We start from the raw sequence: 15,072 nt of genomic DNA on the forward strand, positions 1-15,072 counted from the left end.
AATGGCGGTGGGAATCCACCGGCGGCTTCTAGGGTTTCTAGTTGGTCTCTAGGATGGGGTATTGAGAGAGACGAGTGAGAGGTAGGGGGGAATAGTCTCTTAGGACCGTTATATATTAAAATGAGGTTAGTTCTGGACCGTCAGATCAACTAACCTCGACGATCGAGATCAAAGGATAACAAAACGACGTCGTTTCGGATGAAGGGGTGACCGGATCGGGTTGGGCGGGTCAGGGGCTGGGTTATGGACTGGGTCAGCCGGGTTTTGCACTTGAAAATTTGGGCCTGGGGGTTTAATTTGAAAGCTGGCCCAAAAATACAAACTTAATTCAAAATTCCTTTTCCTTTTTCTCTTCTTCTTTTTTTCGAAAATTAATTAAAATCAGAATTAATTTCTAGAACTAAACAAAATTAATTAAACCTAAAATGACAATTGACACAATTAATTAAAAACAAATTAACAAAAGAAAGCTACTCAACATCAAAGCAAAAATAAAAGTGCAAATTAAACTAATTTTTGTGATTTTTCCATTTTATGCGACAATTAATTTTCTAATTAATCCTAAAATGTAGAACCAACCCTAAATGCAAATGCGACATATTTTTGTATTTTTCACTAATTAAAATGCGCAAACAAAAAATGCAAACAATTAACAGAAAATGCCACGAAAATTCCCAAAATTGCAAACATTGAAAGAAATTATTTTGTTTTGAATTTATGGGAGTAATTCATGTAGGGCAAAAATCACGTGCTCACACATAGCGCAGTCCACAATTATATGTGAACCCATCTTCAAAAATGTTGAGGAAAGATGCCGAAACAAGATGGATCGAGGATTGTTAGAAAGCTTTCGACAAAATCAAGGAGTACCTGTCCGTACCACTGGTCTTGGTCCCGCTAGAGCCAGGTCGACCTTTGCTACTCTATCTATCTATATTAGATGGAGCTTTCGGATGTGTTCTGGGACAACATGATGAGACAGGGAGAAAGGACCAAGCCATATACTACCTGAGTTAGAAATTCACACCTTATGAAGTACGATACTCCCTGCCGGAATGCACTTGCTGTGTTTTGACCTGGACAACTCAGAAATTGAGGCATTACTTCTATGCCTACACTACGTACATCATATCCAGGATGGACCCTCTGAAGTACATCATTCAGAAGCCCATGCCGACTGGGAAGTTAGCCAAGTGGCAGATATTGTTAAGTGAGTTCGATATCATCTATGTAACTCAAAAAGCGGTCAAAGGACAAGCATTGACAGACCATCTTGCTGAAAATCCTGTGGGAGGGGAATACAAACCCTTTAAAATGTATTTGCCTGATGAAGAAGTGTCATTTGTAGGAGAGGACATTACTGAAGCACACAACAGTTGGGGGATGTTCTTTGATGGAGCTGCAAATTTCAAAGGAGTGGGCATTGGAGCGGTTTTGGTATCAGAAACAGGTCAACATTATCTGGTATTTACTAAACTCATATTTCCCCGCACCATCAACATGGAAGAGTATAGAGCCTCCATACTAGGACTCAATATGGCAATCGACATGAATATTCAGGAGCTGCTGGTAATCGATGATTCAGATTTGCTTATGCACCAAGTACAAGGAGAGTGGGCCACCAAGAATTCCAAGATATTGCCATATCTGCACCATGTGAAGGAATTGAGAAAAAGGTTCACGAAGATAGAGTTTTGGCATGTGCCCAGAATTTAGAATGAGTTTGCCGATGCATTGGCCACTTTGTCATCCATGATACAACATTCAGACAAGAATTTCATTAATTCTATCCCAGTGAGAATTCATAGTCAGCCCGCATATTGTGCCCATGTTGAAGAGGAGACAGATGAAAAACCTTAGTTTCATGATATCAAGGAATATTTGGCGAAAGGAGAATACCCGGAGCATGCGAACCATACTAAAAAACGCACAATCTGGATATTGTCCAATCACTTCTTCCACAACGGAGGAAACTTGTACAGAACCCCTGATTTGGGATTGTTAAGATGTGTCGATGCAAAAGAGGCTTCTAAGCTACTTGAAGAGATACATGCTGGGATCTGCGACTCTCATATGAATGGTTTTGTCTTGGCTAAGAAAATACTTAGGGCCGGTTATTTTTGGATGACCATAGAGACAGATTACGTCCAGTATGTCCGAAAATGCTACCAATGTCAAGTACATGCCGATATGATAAAAGTGCTGCCAAATGAGCTCAATACCACAAGCTCACCTTGGCCATTCGCCACATGGGGAATGGATATCATCGGTCCTATCGAGCCTACTACTTCAAACGGGCACAAGTTCATTCTATAGCCATTGACTACTTCACAAAATGGGTAGAGGCTGCATCCTACAAAGCTGTAACCAAGAAAGTCGTCCCAGACTTTGTCAAGGATCGTATTATTTACCAATTCGGAGTTCTCGAGTCCATTGTCACTGATAAATACGCCAACAAAAATATCAAGAAGATACTAAGGAAGATGGTAGAAAACTACAAACAATGGCACGAGAAGCTACCCTTTTCTTTGTTGGGATACTGCACTACAGTTCGCACATCAACTGGGGTAACTCCTTACATGTTGGTTTATGGTACCAAAGTTCTCATCCCCGCCGAGGTAGAGGTTCTTTCTTTAAGGATCATACAGGAAGCCGAACTCAACGATGCAGAATAGATAAAGAGACGCTATGAGCAATTGGCCCTTATAGATGGAAAAAAATGGATGCTGTATGTCACAGTCAGCTTTATCAGAATAGAATGTCCAGAGCTTTCAACAAAAGGGTCAAACCAAGACAGTTTGCACCAGGACAGCTGGTGCTGAAAAAGATCTTCCAACATTAAGATGAAACCAAAGGGAAATTCTTTCCCAACTGTCAAGGTCCCTACATGGTTCATAGGGTGCTAAAATGAGGAGCACTCATACTTGCGGTAATGGATGGAGAAGTCTGGCCAACCAATCAATTCAGACGCAGTCAAAAGATACTATGTTTGGACTATTTGCATTTCATTATCAGATGTAATTGAACTACGCTTGACCTGATTTTCGTTTAAGAGGGGATATGTAAGCAGCCCTGTGGGTTCGGTCATATCATAATAAAATTTTTATTTTCCCCCAGAACCAAAAACTAGGGTAGAATTTTGAGAAGGACCCTCAAAATTCTGGAGCAGGTCCAGCCGACGCCGTCGTATGCTAGACAGTCAGAAATTGGTTAAAAATTTGGGGCAGAATTTTGAGGAGGACCCTCAAAATTCTAACACAAGAAAGCTGCAATGCCTCTGAAATGTGTTACAGTCACTTGTTCATCTGAAATTACTAGATATTTCACCATGTTTCTAAAATAACTTTATTTTTCATCAATAATTGCATTTTGTTTTTCGAAAACTCTATTTCCGTAATAGCCAGGTGCTACCCAGGGAAACTCAAAAAAGGCATCCAGAATGGAGGAGCAAGGCCAACAAACAAAGGCATGAACCAACCTCCCCTTACAAAACTTACGATTTTTGTTTGGGCGCAGGTACATCTGACGTAGGAGTAGCACTCGCAAATATATACACGCAGCAAAATCACTATCAATCAGGCCACCAAACACCGAATATATCCCCATCTAAGAAATAGTATACTCTTATTTGCTACTTGTTCTTTGCATGGGACTAAGCCCTGTCCCGCATCTTGCATGAGGCTAAGCCCTGCCTCCAGTTTGCATAAGGCTAAGCACTGTCTTCTCTTTGCATGGGACTAAGCCCTGTCCCACATCCTGCATGAGACTAAGCTCTGTCTCCATCTTGCATAAGGCTAAGCCCTGCCTCCATATTTGCATAAGGCTAAGCTCTGCCTTCCACTTTCATGTGACTAAGCCCTGTCCCGAACCTTGCATGGGGCTAAGCCCTACCTCCACATTTGCATAAGGCTAAGCTCTGTCTTCCACTTGCATGGGACTAAGCCTTGTCTCGCATCCTGCATAAGACTAAGCCCTGTCCCGAACCTTGCATGCGGTTAAGCCCTTCCTCCTGTTTGCATAAGGCTAAACACTGCCTTCCACTTGCATGGGACTAAGCCTTGTCCCGCATCGCCTTGTCCCACATCCTGCATGAGACTAAGCCTTACCTCCATATTTACATGAGGGTAAGCCCTGCCTCCATATGTAACGATCCGGCCAATCATTTTAAGAATTAATGCCCCGATCCCTTATTAACTGCTTTCCCCATGTTATTTTATGCTATTTTGATTTTCCGGAATGTTTGGTTTTGACGTTCAGAGTGTTTTGGGATACTTAGTCCCTAAAAGAGAGCTTAAGCTTTAGAATTTGGACCGTAGTTGGAGCAGTGTGAAGACAGCCTCAGAATGGAATTTCGTCAGTTCCGTTAGTTCCGTTGGGTGATTTCAGGCTTAGGGGCGTGTTCAGATTGTGTTTTGGAGGTCCGTAGCTTATTTGGGCTTGAAGTGCCGAAAGTTGAATTTTTGAATTTTCCGGTTCAATAGTGGGATTTTGATATTGGGGTCGGAATGGAATTTTGGAAGTTGTAATAGCTCCATAGCGTTGAATGTGACGTGCTTCAAAAATTTGAGGTTAGTCGGATGAGCTTTGATAGACTTTTTGATCGAAAGCGTAATTTGAGAGTTTTTGGAGTTCTTAGGCTTAAATCCAATGTTAATTTGGTGTTTTGATGTTGTTTTGAGTGTTACGAAGGCTGGAATAAGTTTGAATGATGTTTTAGGATTGGTTGGCATGTTGGGTTGAGGTACCGGGGGCCTCGGGTGTGTTTTAGATGCTCAACGGGTCATTTTTGGACTTAGAGAATTGTAGAAATTTGCAGTAGGTCTCCAATTCTAGTTTCCTTCTTCGCGTTCACGAGTGGGGTCTCGCATTCGCGAAGAGGAGCTGGGGCTGGTGGAAATTTAATGCTTCGTGTTCGCGAAGGTGGTCCCGCGTTCGTGAGGCTATGATGTCTTATACCTACGCATTCGCGAAGATGGTCCCACGTTCACGTAGGAGGGGGAATATTGTCACCGCATTCGCGATAGGGACATCACGTTCGAGATGAAAGAAAATTGGACCAAGTGAAGTTGTGCTTCACGAATGCGAGGATCCTGCCGCATTCGCGAAGAAGGATTTACCTGGGCACAATATAAAATTTCAAAGTCGAGGGTTTAGACATTTCTATCAAAACTAGAGCTTGGGAGCTCGGATTTGAGCGAGATTTTGAGGGATTTTCAAAAATTTCGATTGGGTAATGATTCCTAACTCTTTTTTTTTCTTATAACCCATTAATATAAACATGAATTCATCATCTATTTTCGGATTTGGGGTGAGAAATTGAGGAAAAAATTTGGATAAGTTCTTAGACCTAATTTTCAAGTTTTGATTGGGGATTTGATGACAGATTTGGATAATTTTGGTATGGTTAGACTCATGAGTGAATGGGGTTCATAATCCGTAACTTTTACCCGATTCCGAGACGTGGGATGGGGGGCATTTTCGTCATTTTCCTAATTTCGCGTATTAGCTTAGAATTAATTAGTGGAACCAGTTACTTGAGGTTATATTTACATTATGTAATTAATTTGAATAGATTTGGGCCATTTGGAGTCGAGTACTCATGGCAAGAGCGTGGTTTCGAGTTGATTTTGAGCCTGTTCGAGGTAAGTGGCTTGCCTAACCTTGTGTGGTGGAACTCCCTTATGATTTGGTATTGTTGATATTTGAAATGCCTTGTGCGTGAGGTGATGAGTACGTACCTGTGCTAATTATTGAAAATCCTGTTTTCATTAAGTAACTATAATTGTGTTTCCTTTCCTGTTTATACTACTTGCAATTTAAGCCTGCTGTTAGCTTATGGAAGCATGTCTAATTGACTTAACTGCTTTACTTGTTCAAACTGCCTTATTTGGATTATGTGCAGCATGCTAGGTTAGAAATACCTATTTTACCTTGGTATGAAGTTTGAATTGAATTGAGTATTCTTCGTGTTGCTGCAGTGTGTTTACTTTGGGACTACGGGACGGTATCCAGGGAGATCCCCCTGCCTGTTTACTTTGGGACTATGGATTTGTATTCCGATAGATCTCCCTGCACATTTATATTGGAACTACGGGACTGCACCTGGTAGATTCTCCCAGTACTAGGTATTTACATTTGGGACTACGGATCGGGATTCCGGTAGATCCCCGCGCACTATGAGTTGGACTACGGTATGACACCTGGGAGATCCATTGAATATTTACATTTGGGGACTACAGGACGGTACCCTGGGAGATCCCCGGTTGTTATCTCTGTGTTGAGCTGTATTCCTTCCGTGATTATTTTGTCTCTATTATAGTTGTTGCTATCCTTATTATCCTGTGTTACTTCATACTATTAGCATTTAATTATATTGTCATATTCTATGCTGCTTTACCTTGTCTTTCAGTTATAATCAGTAGGGCCCTGACCTTTCTCGTCACTATTCCACCGAGGTTAGGCTTGGCACTTACTGAGTACCTTTGTGGTGTACTCAAACCCTTTCTGCGCATGTTTTTCATGTGCAGATCTAGGTACTTTGACTCAGCCCTACTACCCTTGAGGTGAGGCGATTTTCCAGAGACTTCGAGGTATATCTACCACGTTCGCAGATTGAGGAGTCCCTTTCCACTCTCTCTTACAGTATTAGCCCTTATGTATTTATTTTGTTTAGACATTCTGGAGTTAAACACTTGTAGTTATTCGACAGCTTGTGATTTTATGAGATTCTGGGTTTTGGGAAATTGTTTAGTTTTTGAGATCTTGTATTAGTATATGCCGAGCAACATCTTAAACATTTCTATATTTGCTTATCTTCAGTTTTTATTAGTTTACCACATTTCTATTTCTTTTTTCGCAATTTTTAGGCTTACCTAGTCGTAGAGACTAGGTGCCATCATGACAGTTCGCGGAGGGCAAACTTGGGTCGTGACAAGTTGGTATCAGAGCTCTAGGTTCATAGGATCATGAATCACAAGCTAGTTTATTAGAGTCTCGCAGATCGGTACGAAGAACGTCTGTACTTATCTACGAGAGGTTATGTAACTGTTAGGAAATTCCACTTCATTTGATTTCCTTGTCGTGCAAGATTTTTGATATCATAATTCTAAACTTCTGTCTTCTATTCTCTCACAGATGGTGATGACACATACTACTAGAGATGATCAGGCACCCGTGCCCCCTACTGAAGCAGTCAAAGGTCAGGGTCGAGGTAGAGGCCGAGGACGCGCACGTGGTGCAGCCAGAGCACCCGCGCGAGCTGCCACCAAGGAGCCACCATCAGTTCCAGCCGGAGTCCAGGCACTTGATACACCTACTGCTACTAATACTCCAGCTCTCCAAGAGACTCTTGCACAATTCATGAGCATGCATACCACTTTGGCTCAGGCAGGGTTGCTTCCCCTTGCCGCAGCTACATCTCAGGCCGGGGGAGGAGCACAGACTCCGCCGCCTGCACTCCTGAGTAGCGAGTGCTTGTTGATCTGGTCCCAAAGATTATTCCTATACAACTTGCCATCCCAAATCAACCTGAGGATATAACAGTAGCTTCCAAGGATGAGCTGCTGAGGCTTGAGAGGTTCAAGAAGTACAAGCCTCATGTATTCGGTGGTCTAGCATCAGATGATGCTCTGGGATTTCTAGATGAGTGCTACCGTATCCTCCGTACCATGGGTATATCCGGAGCGAAAGGGGTTTCCTTCACCACCTTCCAGCTTCGAGGAGCCACCTATGAGTGGTGGCATACCTATGAGTTAGACAGTCCAGATGAGGCAGCTTCCCTGACTTGGACTTAGTTTTCAGATATGTTCCTGAGAGAGTATATTCCTCAGAGCCTCAGGGATGCATGGCATGCGGAGTTTGAGCATTTGTGCCAGGGTGCTATGACTGTCTTGGAGTATGCTGTCCGTTTTACTAACTTGGCTAGACATGTACCAGCTTTGGTTTCTACTATTCGCGAGAGCGTTCACCTGTTTATTGAGGGGCTCATTCCCAGCATCAGTTTTAGCATGGCTCATGAGTTGGAGATGGATATTTCTTATCAGCAGTTGGTGAGCATTGCTAGGAGATTGGAGGGTATGCATGCTAGGGATAGAGAGGAGAGGGAGGCCAAGAGGTCTCGAGAGTCAGGCCATTATTCTGGTCCCCGTGCTCCAGCTGCAGTTCGTCATGGTAGGGGTTATATGAGTCGCCCCATTCATTCAGCTCTTCCAGCATCCAGTGGAATTCCAGCTCCTCCTAGGCCTCAGGAGCCTTATTATGCACCTCCAGTATCTAGTGCGCCTCCTGTGCGGGGTGCTTTTAGTGGTTAGTCTAGCAGACCTGGCCCGAGCCAGTCACAACCGCCACATCCTCCCAGAGCTTGTTTTGAGTGTGGTGACACACGCCATATGGTGAGGGATTGCCCCAGACTTAGGAGGGGTGCACCTCCATAGACTTCTCAGCCACATCGTGCCTTGCAAAGTTCTCAGGCTATAGTTATAGCTCCAGTTGCTATCCCACCTGCTCAGCCAGCTAGAGGTGGAAATCGCCCTAGAGGGGGAGGCCAGGCCAGATATTATGCCCTTCCTACCCATACCGAGGCTGTCGCCTCCGATTCTATCATCATAGGTATTTTCCTAGTTTATCATAGATATGCATCGATTTTATTCGATCCAGGCTCTACTTATTCTTATGTATCTTCTTATTTTGCCCCGCATTTGGGCGTATCTCGGGATTCTTTAAGTGCCTCTATTTATGTTTCTACTCTTGTGGGAGATTCTCTTGTTGTGGACCACGTTTATCGATCGTGTGTGGTTGCTCTTAGTGGTTTTGAGACTAGAGATGATTTATAATTGCTCAGCATGGTAGATTTTGATTTATCTTAGGCATGGACTGGTTGTCTCCCCATTATGCTATTCTTAATTGTCACGCCAGAGCCATGACGCTAGCTATACCAGGTGTACCGCAAGTGGAGTGGAGGGATACCATAGATCATACTTCCAGTAGAGTTATTTCATTCCTTAAGGATCAGCCTATGGTTGAGAAGGGGTGTGATATGTATCTAGCTTATGTGAGAGATGTTGGTATTGATACCCCTACAGTTGATTCAGTCCCAGTGGTACGGGATTTTTCTGATGTGTTTCCAGCTGATCTTTCGGGCATGCCACCCGATAGAAATATTGATTTTGGCATTGATCTGTTGCCGGGCACTCAGCCCATTTCTATTCCTCCGTATCGTATGGCCCCTCCTGAGTTGAAGGAGTTGAAGGATCAATTATAGGAATTGTTTGATAAGGGTTTTATTCGGCCCAGTGTATTGATGTGCCGGAGAATTTCGGCACATTTAATACCAACTCCTTAGATTTTAGCTTGTTTTAAATGCAATTATCTTTTATACTTATGTAATTTTAATGTTTTTCAGTGTATAAGGCTTAGGGACCCAAGAACATGGAAATGAAATCAAAAAGCCGCAAAAGGACAAGAAAAAGGTAAAATACGATCGCAGATGTGAGTATGCGGACCGCAAATCCAACATGCGGACCGCATATTGCTCAGAGGAATCACAAAGCCCAACAGTCTGTTGGCCAAATTCAAGCACAAGAAATGCGGTCCATTATGCAACCGCATAACAGGTTTGCGGGCCGCATAATGGAACGCAAACCCCTTGTAGAAGTTGCTGAAGTTGGAAATCTGGTGACATTATGCGGTCGCAAATCAACAATGCGGACCACATAACCAAGATGCGACGACTACCTGGAAACTAGGGTTCAAAGATGCGATGGCTTTGACGAGAATGCAGACCGCATGTCTGTTGTGCGACAGATATGCGTTTGCATAATTAACCTGGAGGGACATTTTAGTCCGAAATTGGTCCCGAGTTTTAGCCCACTATAAATAGATTTATTGGGGTTTTGTGGGGGCAGCTTATCTAGTTTTGGAGCTACATTCCATCCTTTCAATATTCCTCTCTTTTGGAAGCTTTAGGAGTGAAGAATCTTTCACTTTGTAAGCTTTATGCCATTTAATATTCTCATCTTTTTGTATTTTAGCATGAGTAACTTGCTTTAAATACTAAGGTTGTGGACTCTAAATGGATGTTATGTTAATGGGTGTTTAACATTGAATATATATATAATAGTTGGTTGATATATATTTATTTCTCATTCTTCGTTTATTGTTGGTGGTTGCAAACATTAACAAGTGCCATTAAACTCTTTCTTTACTTGGAAAAGTGAGTTGAGATTTGGTAGAAGTAAATATAAAAAACTCAAGGCTTTAAACCTTGTTTAATAGAATCACTTAGGAATAAGTAAGTTTTATTTGGCATAAATTGATTGCTCTTAATTGCAACTCTTTTATATTTGGAAAAATCATAAAGAGAAAATACTACCCAACTATTGGAAAATATTGGGCAGTCATTTAGAAATCATTTGTATATCTAAAGAACCTTCCATTAGAAATATATCATATTAACACCGATAGCATTACATTTCATTGAAGGGGACACAACCTTGGTTTCCTTAATCAAATTATTTACATTCTCAACGTTACAATTAGTTATCTCTTCAAATCACAATCATATCATACTCTTGTTACAATTAACAGAATAGAATTACGACCTAAGTCAAGTAGCACACTGCTCGAGTAACCTTTTCACGCCTATTCCCTGTGGGATTCGACCCCAACCTTGTTGGGTTATTATATTTGACATTGACTGCCTTACACTATTTAATTAAAGTATGATTTGAGCGTATCAAATTTTGGCGCCATTGCCAGGGAATACAGTTTTGAAATTACTAATTAGTGTGTGCTTTACTTTACGTTTTATTCTATTCCATCACACTTTGCTTGTTTTGCTTGGCGTTGACAGGAAGACATGGCCGAATATGAGGAAGAAATAGAAGAAAATCCTTGTGTGGACATAGATGAGTACATTGAGGATACAAATGCTATTGTACCTCCGGTTGTTGGTGCTGCAACTTTCAAGGTGGAATATGGTTTAATCCTAATGCTCAAAGCGGAGGGTTTTTTCAGGAATTCCACTGATGATGATCCGACACAACATCTTAGAAACTTCTTGGGTGTGTGTGTGATGCATAAGCAGAACAACATTTTAGATGATACCCTATGGTTGAGGGTGTTCAAGTACTCACTAGCTGGAGACGCAAGGAAATGGCTTCAAAATATGCCACCAAATTCCATTCATTCTTGGCCTGAACTTGTCTGAGCATTCTTAGCTAAATGGTTCCCACAAAGTAAGAAATCTGAGCTCCGGGATAAAATTTTCTTTTTCAAGCAAGTACCGGGAGAACATATATATGAGGTATGGGATTGATTCAAGTTATATTTGGTGAGGTCTCCCAACAATGGTTTTTCGGATCTATCTTGTTGGAGAAATTCTACATGGGTTTAGATCCTATGAACCAATCTATAGCCAAGAATGCAGCTGATGGATCTTTTATGGATAAGACATTCACAAGGATCACACAAATACTTGACAAAATGGCAAAATATAATCAAGCTTGGCACTCAGAGGACACCACAGGTGGAATTGCATATGGTTCTCCCTCCTTGACCACCATGATTAAGGAGAACCAAGAAAGAGATCAAGTAATTGCAGGGCTTGCCACCAATGTCAATGTGTTGACAAGAATGTTCACTGAAAGCCAAACGAAGAAGGTAAATGTGGTGGAAGATGTGCAACCATCATCAAGTGAAGATTACGAGGAAGCCAACTATGTCAACAACTCTCAAGGAGGCTATCAAAGGAAACAATACAAAGGTCAAGGACAACAAAATCAATGGAGGCCTAACCCGCAAGGGCAAGGCAACCAACAGTGGCGAAATGACCAAGGTGGCTCAAATCAAGGAAATTGGAATAACAACAACAACAACTTCTCAAATTGGAGTTCAAACCTTTATGTTCCTCCAAAGGGTCAATATTCAAATCAAGGTTCCTCAAGTGATTCCAAGTTGGAAAGCATGCTTGAACGGGTATTGCAAATAAAGAGAGGTCCGATACTTCTATGAGGAATATGGAAGAGCTTGGTTCTCATACTGCATCCATTCAAAAATTGGAGATGCAAATGAGAGATTTTTTTAGGGACCAAAATCCAAAACAAAAGGGAACACTTCCTAGTGACATAATTGCGAACCCAAAGGGTAGTGGGAGAGGTCTAACTTCTCATATCATGGCAATTACTACTCGGAGTGGGAAGGTACTACAAGGAGAGAGTGAGCAAGTGGTTGAAGTAGAAGAGTCCGAACAAGAGGTTGAGGTTGAAGAGCCAAGTGTGGTTGAAGTTGAAAAGGTTCCGGAAGAGTTGAAAGTTCAAGAAGTGAATCGGGAAGAGGTAAATGAAAAGGTAAAAGAGACACCAAAAGCTCTACCACCTATTCCTAGAACTCCTCCTCCTTTTCCTCAAAGACTTGCGAGGAAGGTTGATGATAGCAAACTCGAAAAGTTCTATGACATTCTCAAGCAGTTATCGGTAAACATTCCATTCGTGGAAGCATTTCAAGAGATGTCGGGTTTTGCTAAATATTTGAAAGACTTGATCAACAAGAGGAGAACCACCAAGAATGAAGTGGTGAATATGACTCACCGGGTTAGTTCCATCATTCCAACAACCACCGTTCAATAGAAAGAAGACCCGAGAGCCTTCAATTATTCCATGCACTATTGGGGCACATGATTTTTCAAGAGCCCTTTGTGATAATGGGGCTAGCATCAACTTAATGACTCCTTCCATTTACAAGCAAGCGATATTAGGTATGCCAAGGCCCACAAGTATGAGATTGCAAATGGCCGATCGTTCCATAAAGAGACCGGTGGGAATTGTCAATGATGTGCTTGTAAAAGTGGGAAAGTTTCATTTACCCACCGATTTCATAATCCTTGATTTTGCAATTGACAAAGAGATCCCTATCATTTTTGGGTAGACTATTCCTTGCCACAGGAAGAGCACTAATGGATTCAGAATGGAATGAGATCAAATTCCGTATGAATGATGAAGAGGTTACATTCCAAGCAAGCAAGGGTATGAAACTACCACATGAATATGAAAACATCTAGGTGATTGATGTTGTTGATGAAGTGGAAGATGTGGTTGAAATGAAGATTGAAGAACAATGCCTTTGTGAGGCGTTAACGGCTATTTTGGTAAACTTCGATAATGAAGATAAGGAGGGGTATATGGAATTAGTTAATGCATTGGAAGGGCTTGGGTCCTACACTTATGCTCCGAAGAAGCTCTCTCTCGACTTGGAGAATAGAACCACTCCTCCCGCAAAGCCTTCTATTATTGAGCCACTGCAACTGGAGCTCAAACCACTTCCACCACACTTGAGGTATAAATTTCTTGGATCAAATGATACTCTATCAGTAATCGTTTCTTCTTTGTTGAGTGATGTGTAGGTACAACAATTGTTGAATGTCTTGAAGGAGCATAGTCAAGCTATTGGGTGGACAATTGCGGACATTCGAGGGATTCCCATCGGAATTTGCGAACACAGGATCCAATTGGAGAATGAGAGTAAACTAAGTGTGTAGCATCAACGAAGTTTGAACACGTCCATACAAGAGGTGTTAAAGAAAGAAATCACCAAGTGGTTGGATGACGGGGTAGTCTACCCCATTGCCGATAGTTCTTAGGTGAGCTCGGTGCAATGTGTGCCGAAAAAGGGAGGCATGACCGTGATCGAAAATGATAAAAATGAGCTCATCCCAATAAGAACGGTGACCAGATGGAGGGTGTGTATGGATTATCAGAAGCTCAATAGTGCCACATGCAAAGACCATTTCTCTATGCCTTTTATTGATCAAATGTGTGATCGGCTAGCGGGACGGTCATTCTATTGCTTTCTTGATGAGTATTCTGGTTACAACCAAATCAACAGAGTATTGGAGGACCAAGAGAAGACAACATTCACTTGCCCTTATGGAACTTTTGCCTTTAGTCGGATGCCGTTTGGTTTGTGCAACGCTCCAGCCACCTTTTAAAGATGTGTGATGTCCATCTTCTCAGACATGGTGGAGGATTTTCTAGAGGTTTTCATGGACGACTTTTCGGTGGTAGGTGACTCTTTTGAGCATTGTCTTGAAAATCTTAGACAAATGCTTAAGAGATGTGAAGAAACGAACCTTGTGCTAAATTGAGAGAAATGCCACTTCATTGTGGACGAGGGCATTGTCTTGGGCCACAAAATTTCAAAACATGGCATAGAGGTTGACCGGGCAAAGATCGAGATCATTTCCAAGATTCCTCCACCTACTTCAGTTAAAGGTGTCAGAAGTTTCTTGGGGCATGCCGGTTTCTATAGGCGTTTCATCAAGGATTTTTCCAAAATGGCAAATCCCATGTGCAAATTCCTTGAGAAATATACAAAATTTGTGTTTAACGAGAAGTGCCTCAAAGCCTTTGAGGAATAGAAACAAAAGCTCACCACGACACCTATTATTGTCATACCCGATTGGTCTCTTCCATTCGAACTAATGTGTGATGCCAGTGGTGTAGCTATTGGGGCACTGCTTGGCCAATGTCATAACAAGATTCTCCACCCGGTCTATTATGCAAGCAAGACACTCAATGGCGTGCAAATGAACTATATGGTGACTGAGCAAGAACTTCTTGTCATTGTCTATGCCTTTGAGAAATTCTGGGCTTATTTGTTGGAATCCAAGGTGATAGTGTACACAGACCATGCTGCTCTTCGCTATCTTATAGCAAAGAAGGATGCAAAGCCTAGGTTGATTCGGTGGGTGCTATTGTTGCAAGAATTTGACTTCGAAGTCAAAGATCGAAAAGGGACGGAAAATCAAGTGGCGGATCATTATCAAGGCTTGAAGGGGCAGGGAGACGAAAGGAAGATCTTGAAATCAATGATGTTTTCCCAGATGAACACATATTGGCATTATCCAACACTTTTGCTCCTTGGTACGCCGATATTGCTAACTACTTGGTTATCGACCTTATTCCAGATGGATTGGAAGCTTATCAGAAGAGGAAGTTTTTGAGAGATTGTCGGCAATACTATTGGGAAGAACTATTCTTGTTCCGTGTTTGTGCTGATAACATCATCAGAAGGTGTGTT

At 42.0% G+C, this 15,072-nt stretch overlaps 1 protein-coding gene across 1 annotated transcript; it reads left to right on the forward strand.

Moving 5' to 3' along the window:
• The first annotated feature begins 2,249 nt into the window (after window positions 1–2,249).
• On the forward strand, window positions 2,250–2,675 carry LOC138869525 (uncharacterized). The gene has a single exon (XM_070147147.1). The coding sequence runs from the start codon at window positions 2,250–2,252 to the stop codon at window positions 2,673–2,675; it is 426 nt and encodes a 141-aa protein (XP_070003248.1).
• Window positions 2,676–15,072: the final 12,397 nt, after the last annotated feature.

Source organism: Nicotiana sylvestris, chromosome 5 (genome assembly GCF_000393655.2).
Source record: "Nicotiana sylvestris chromosome 5, ASM39365v2, whole genome shotgun sequence".
NCBI classification, from domain to species: domain Eukaryota; kingdom Viridiplantae; phylum Streptophyta; class Magnoliopsida; order Solanales; family Solanaceae; genus Nicotiana; species Nicotiana sylvestris.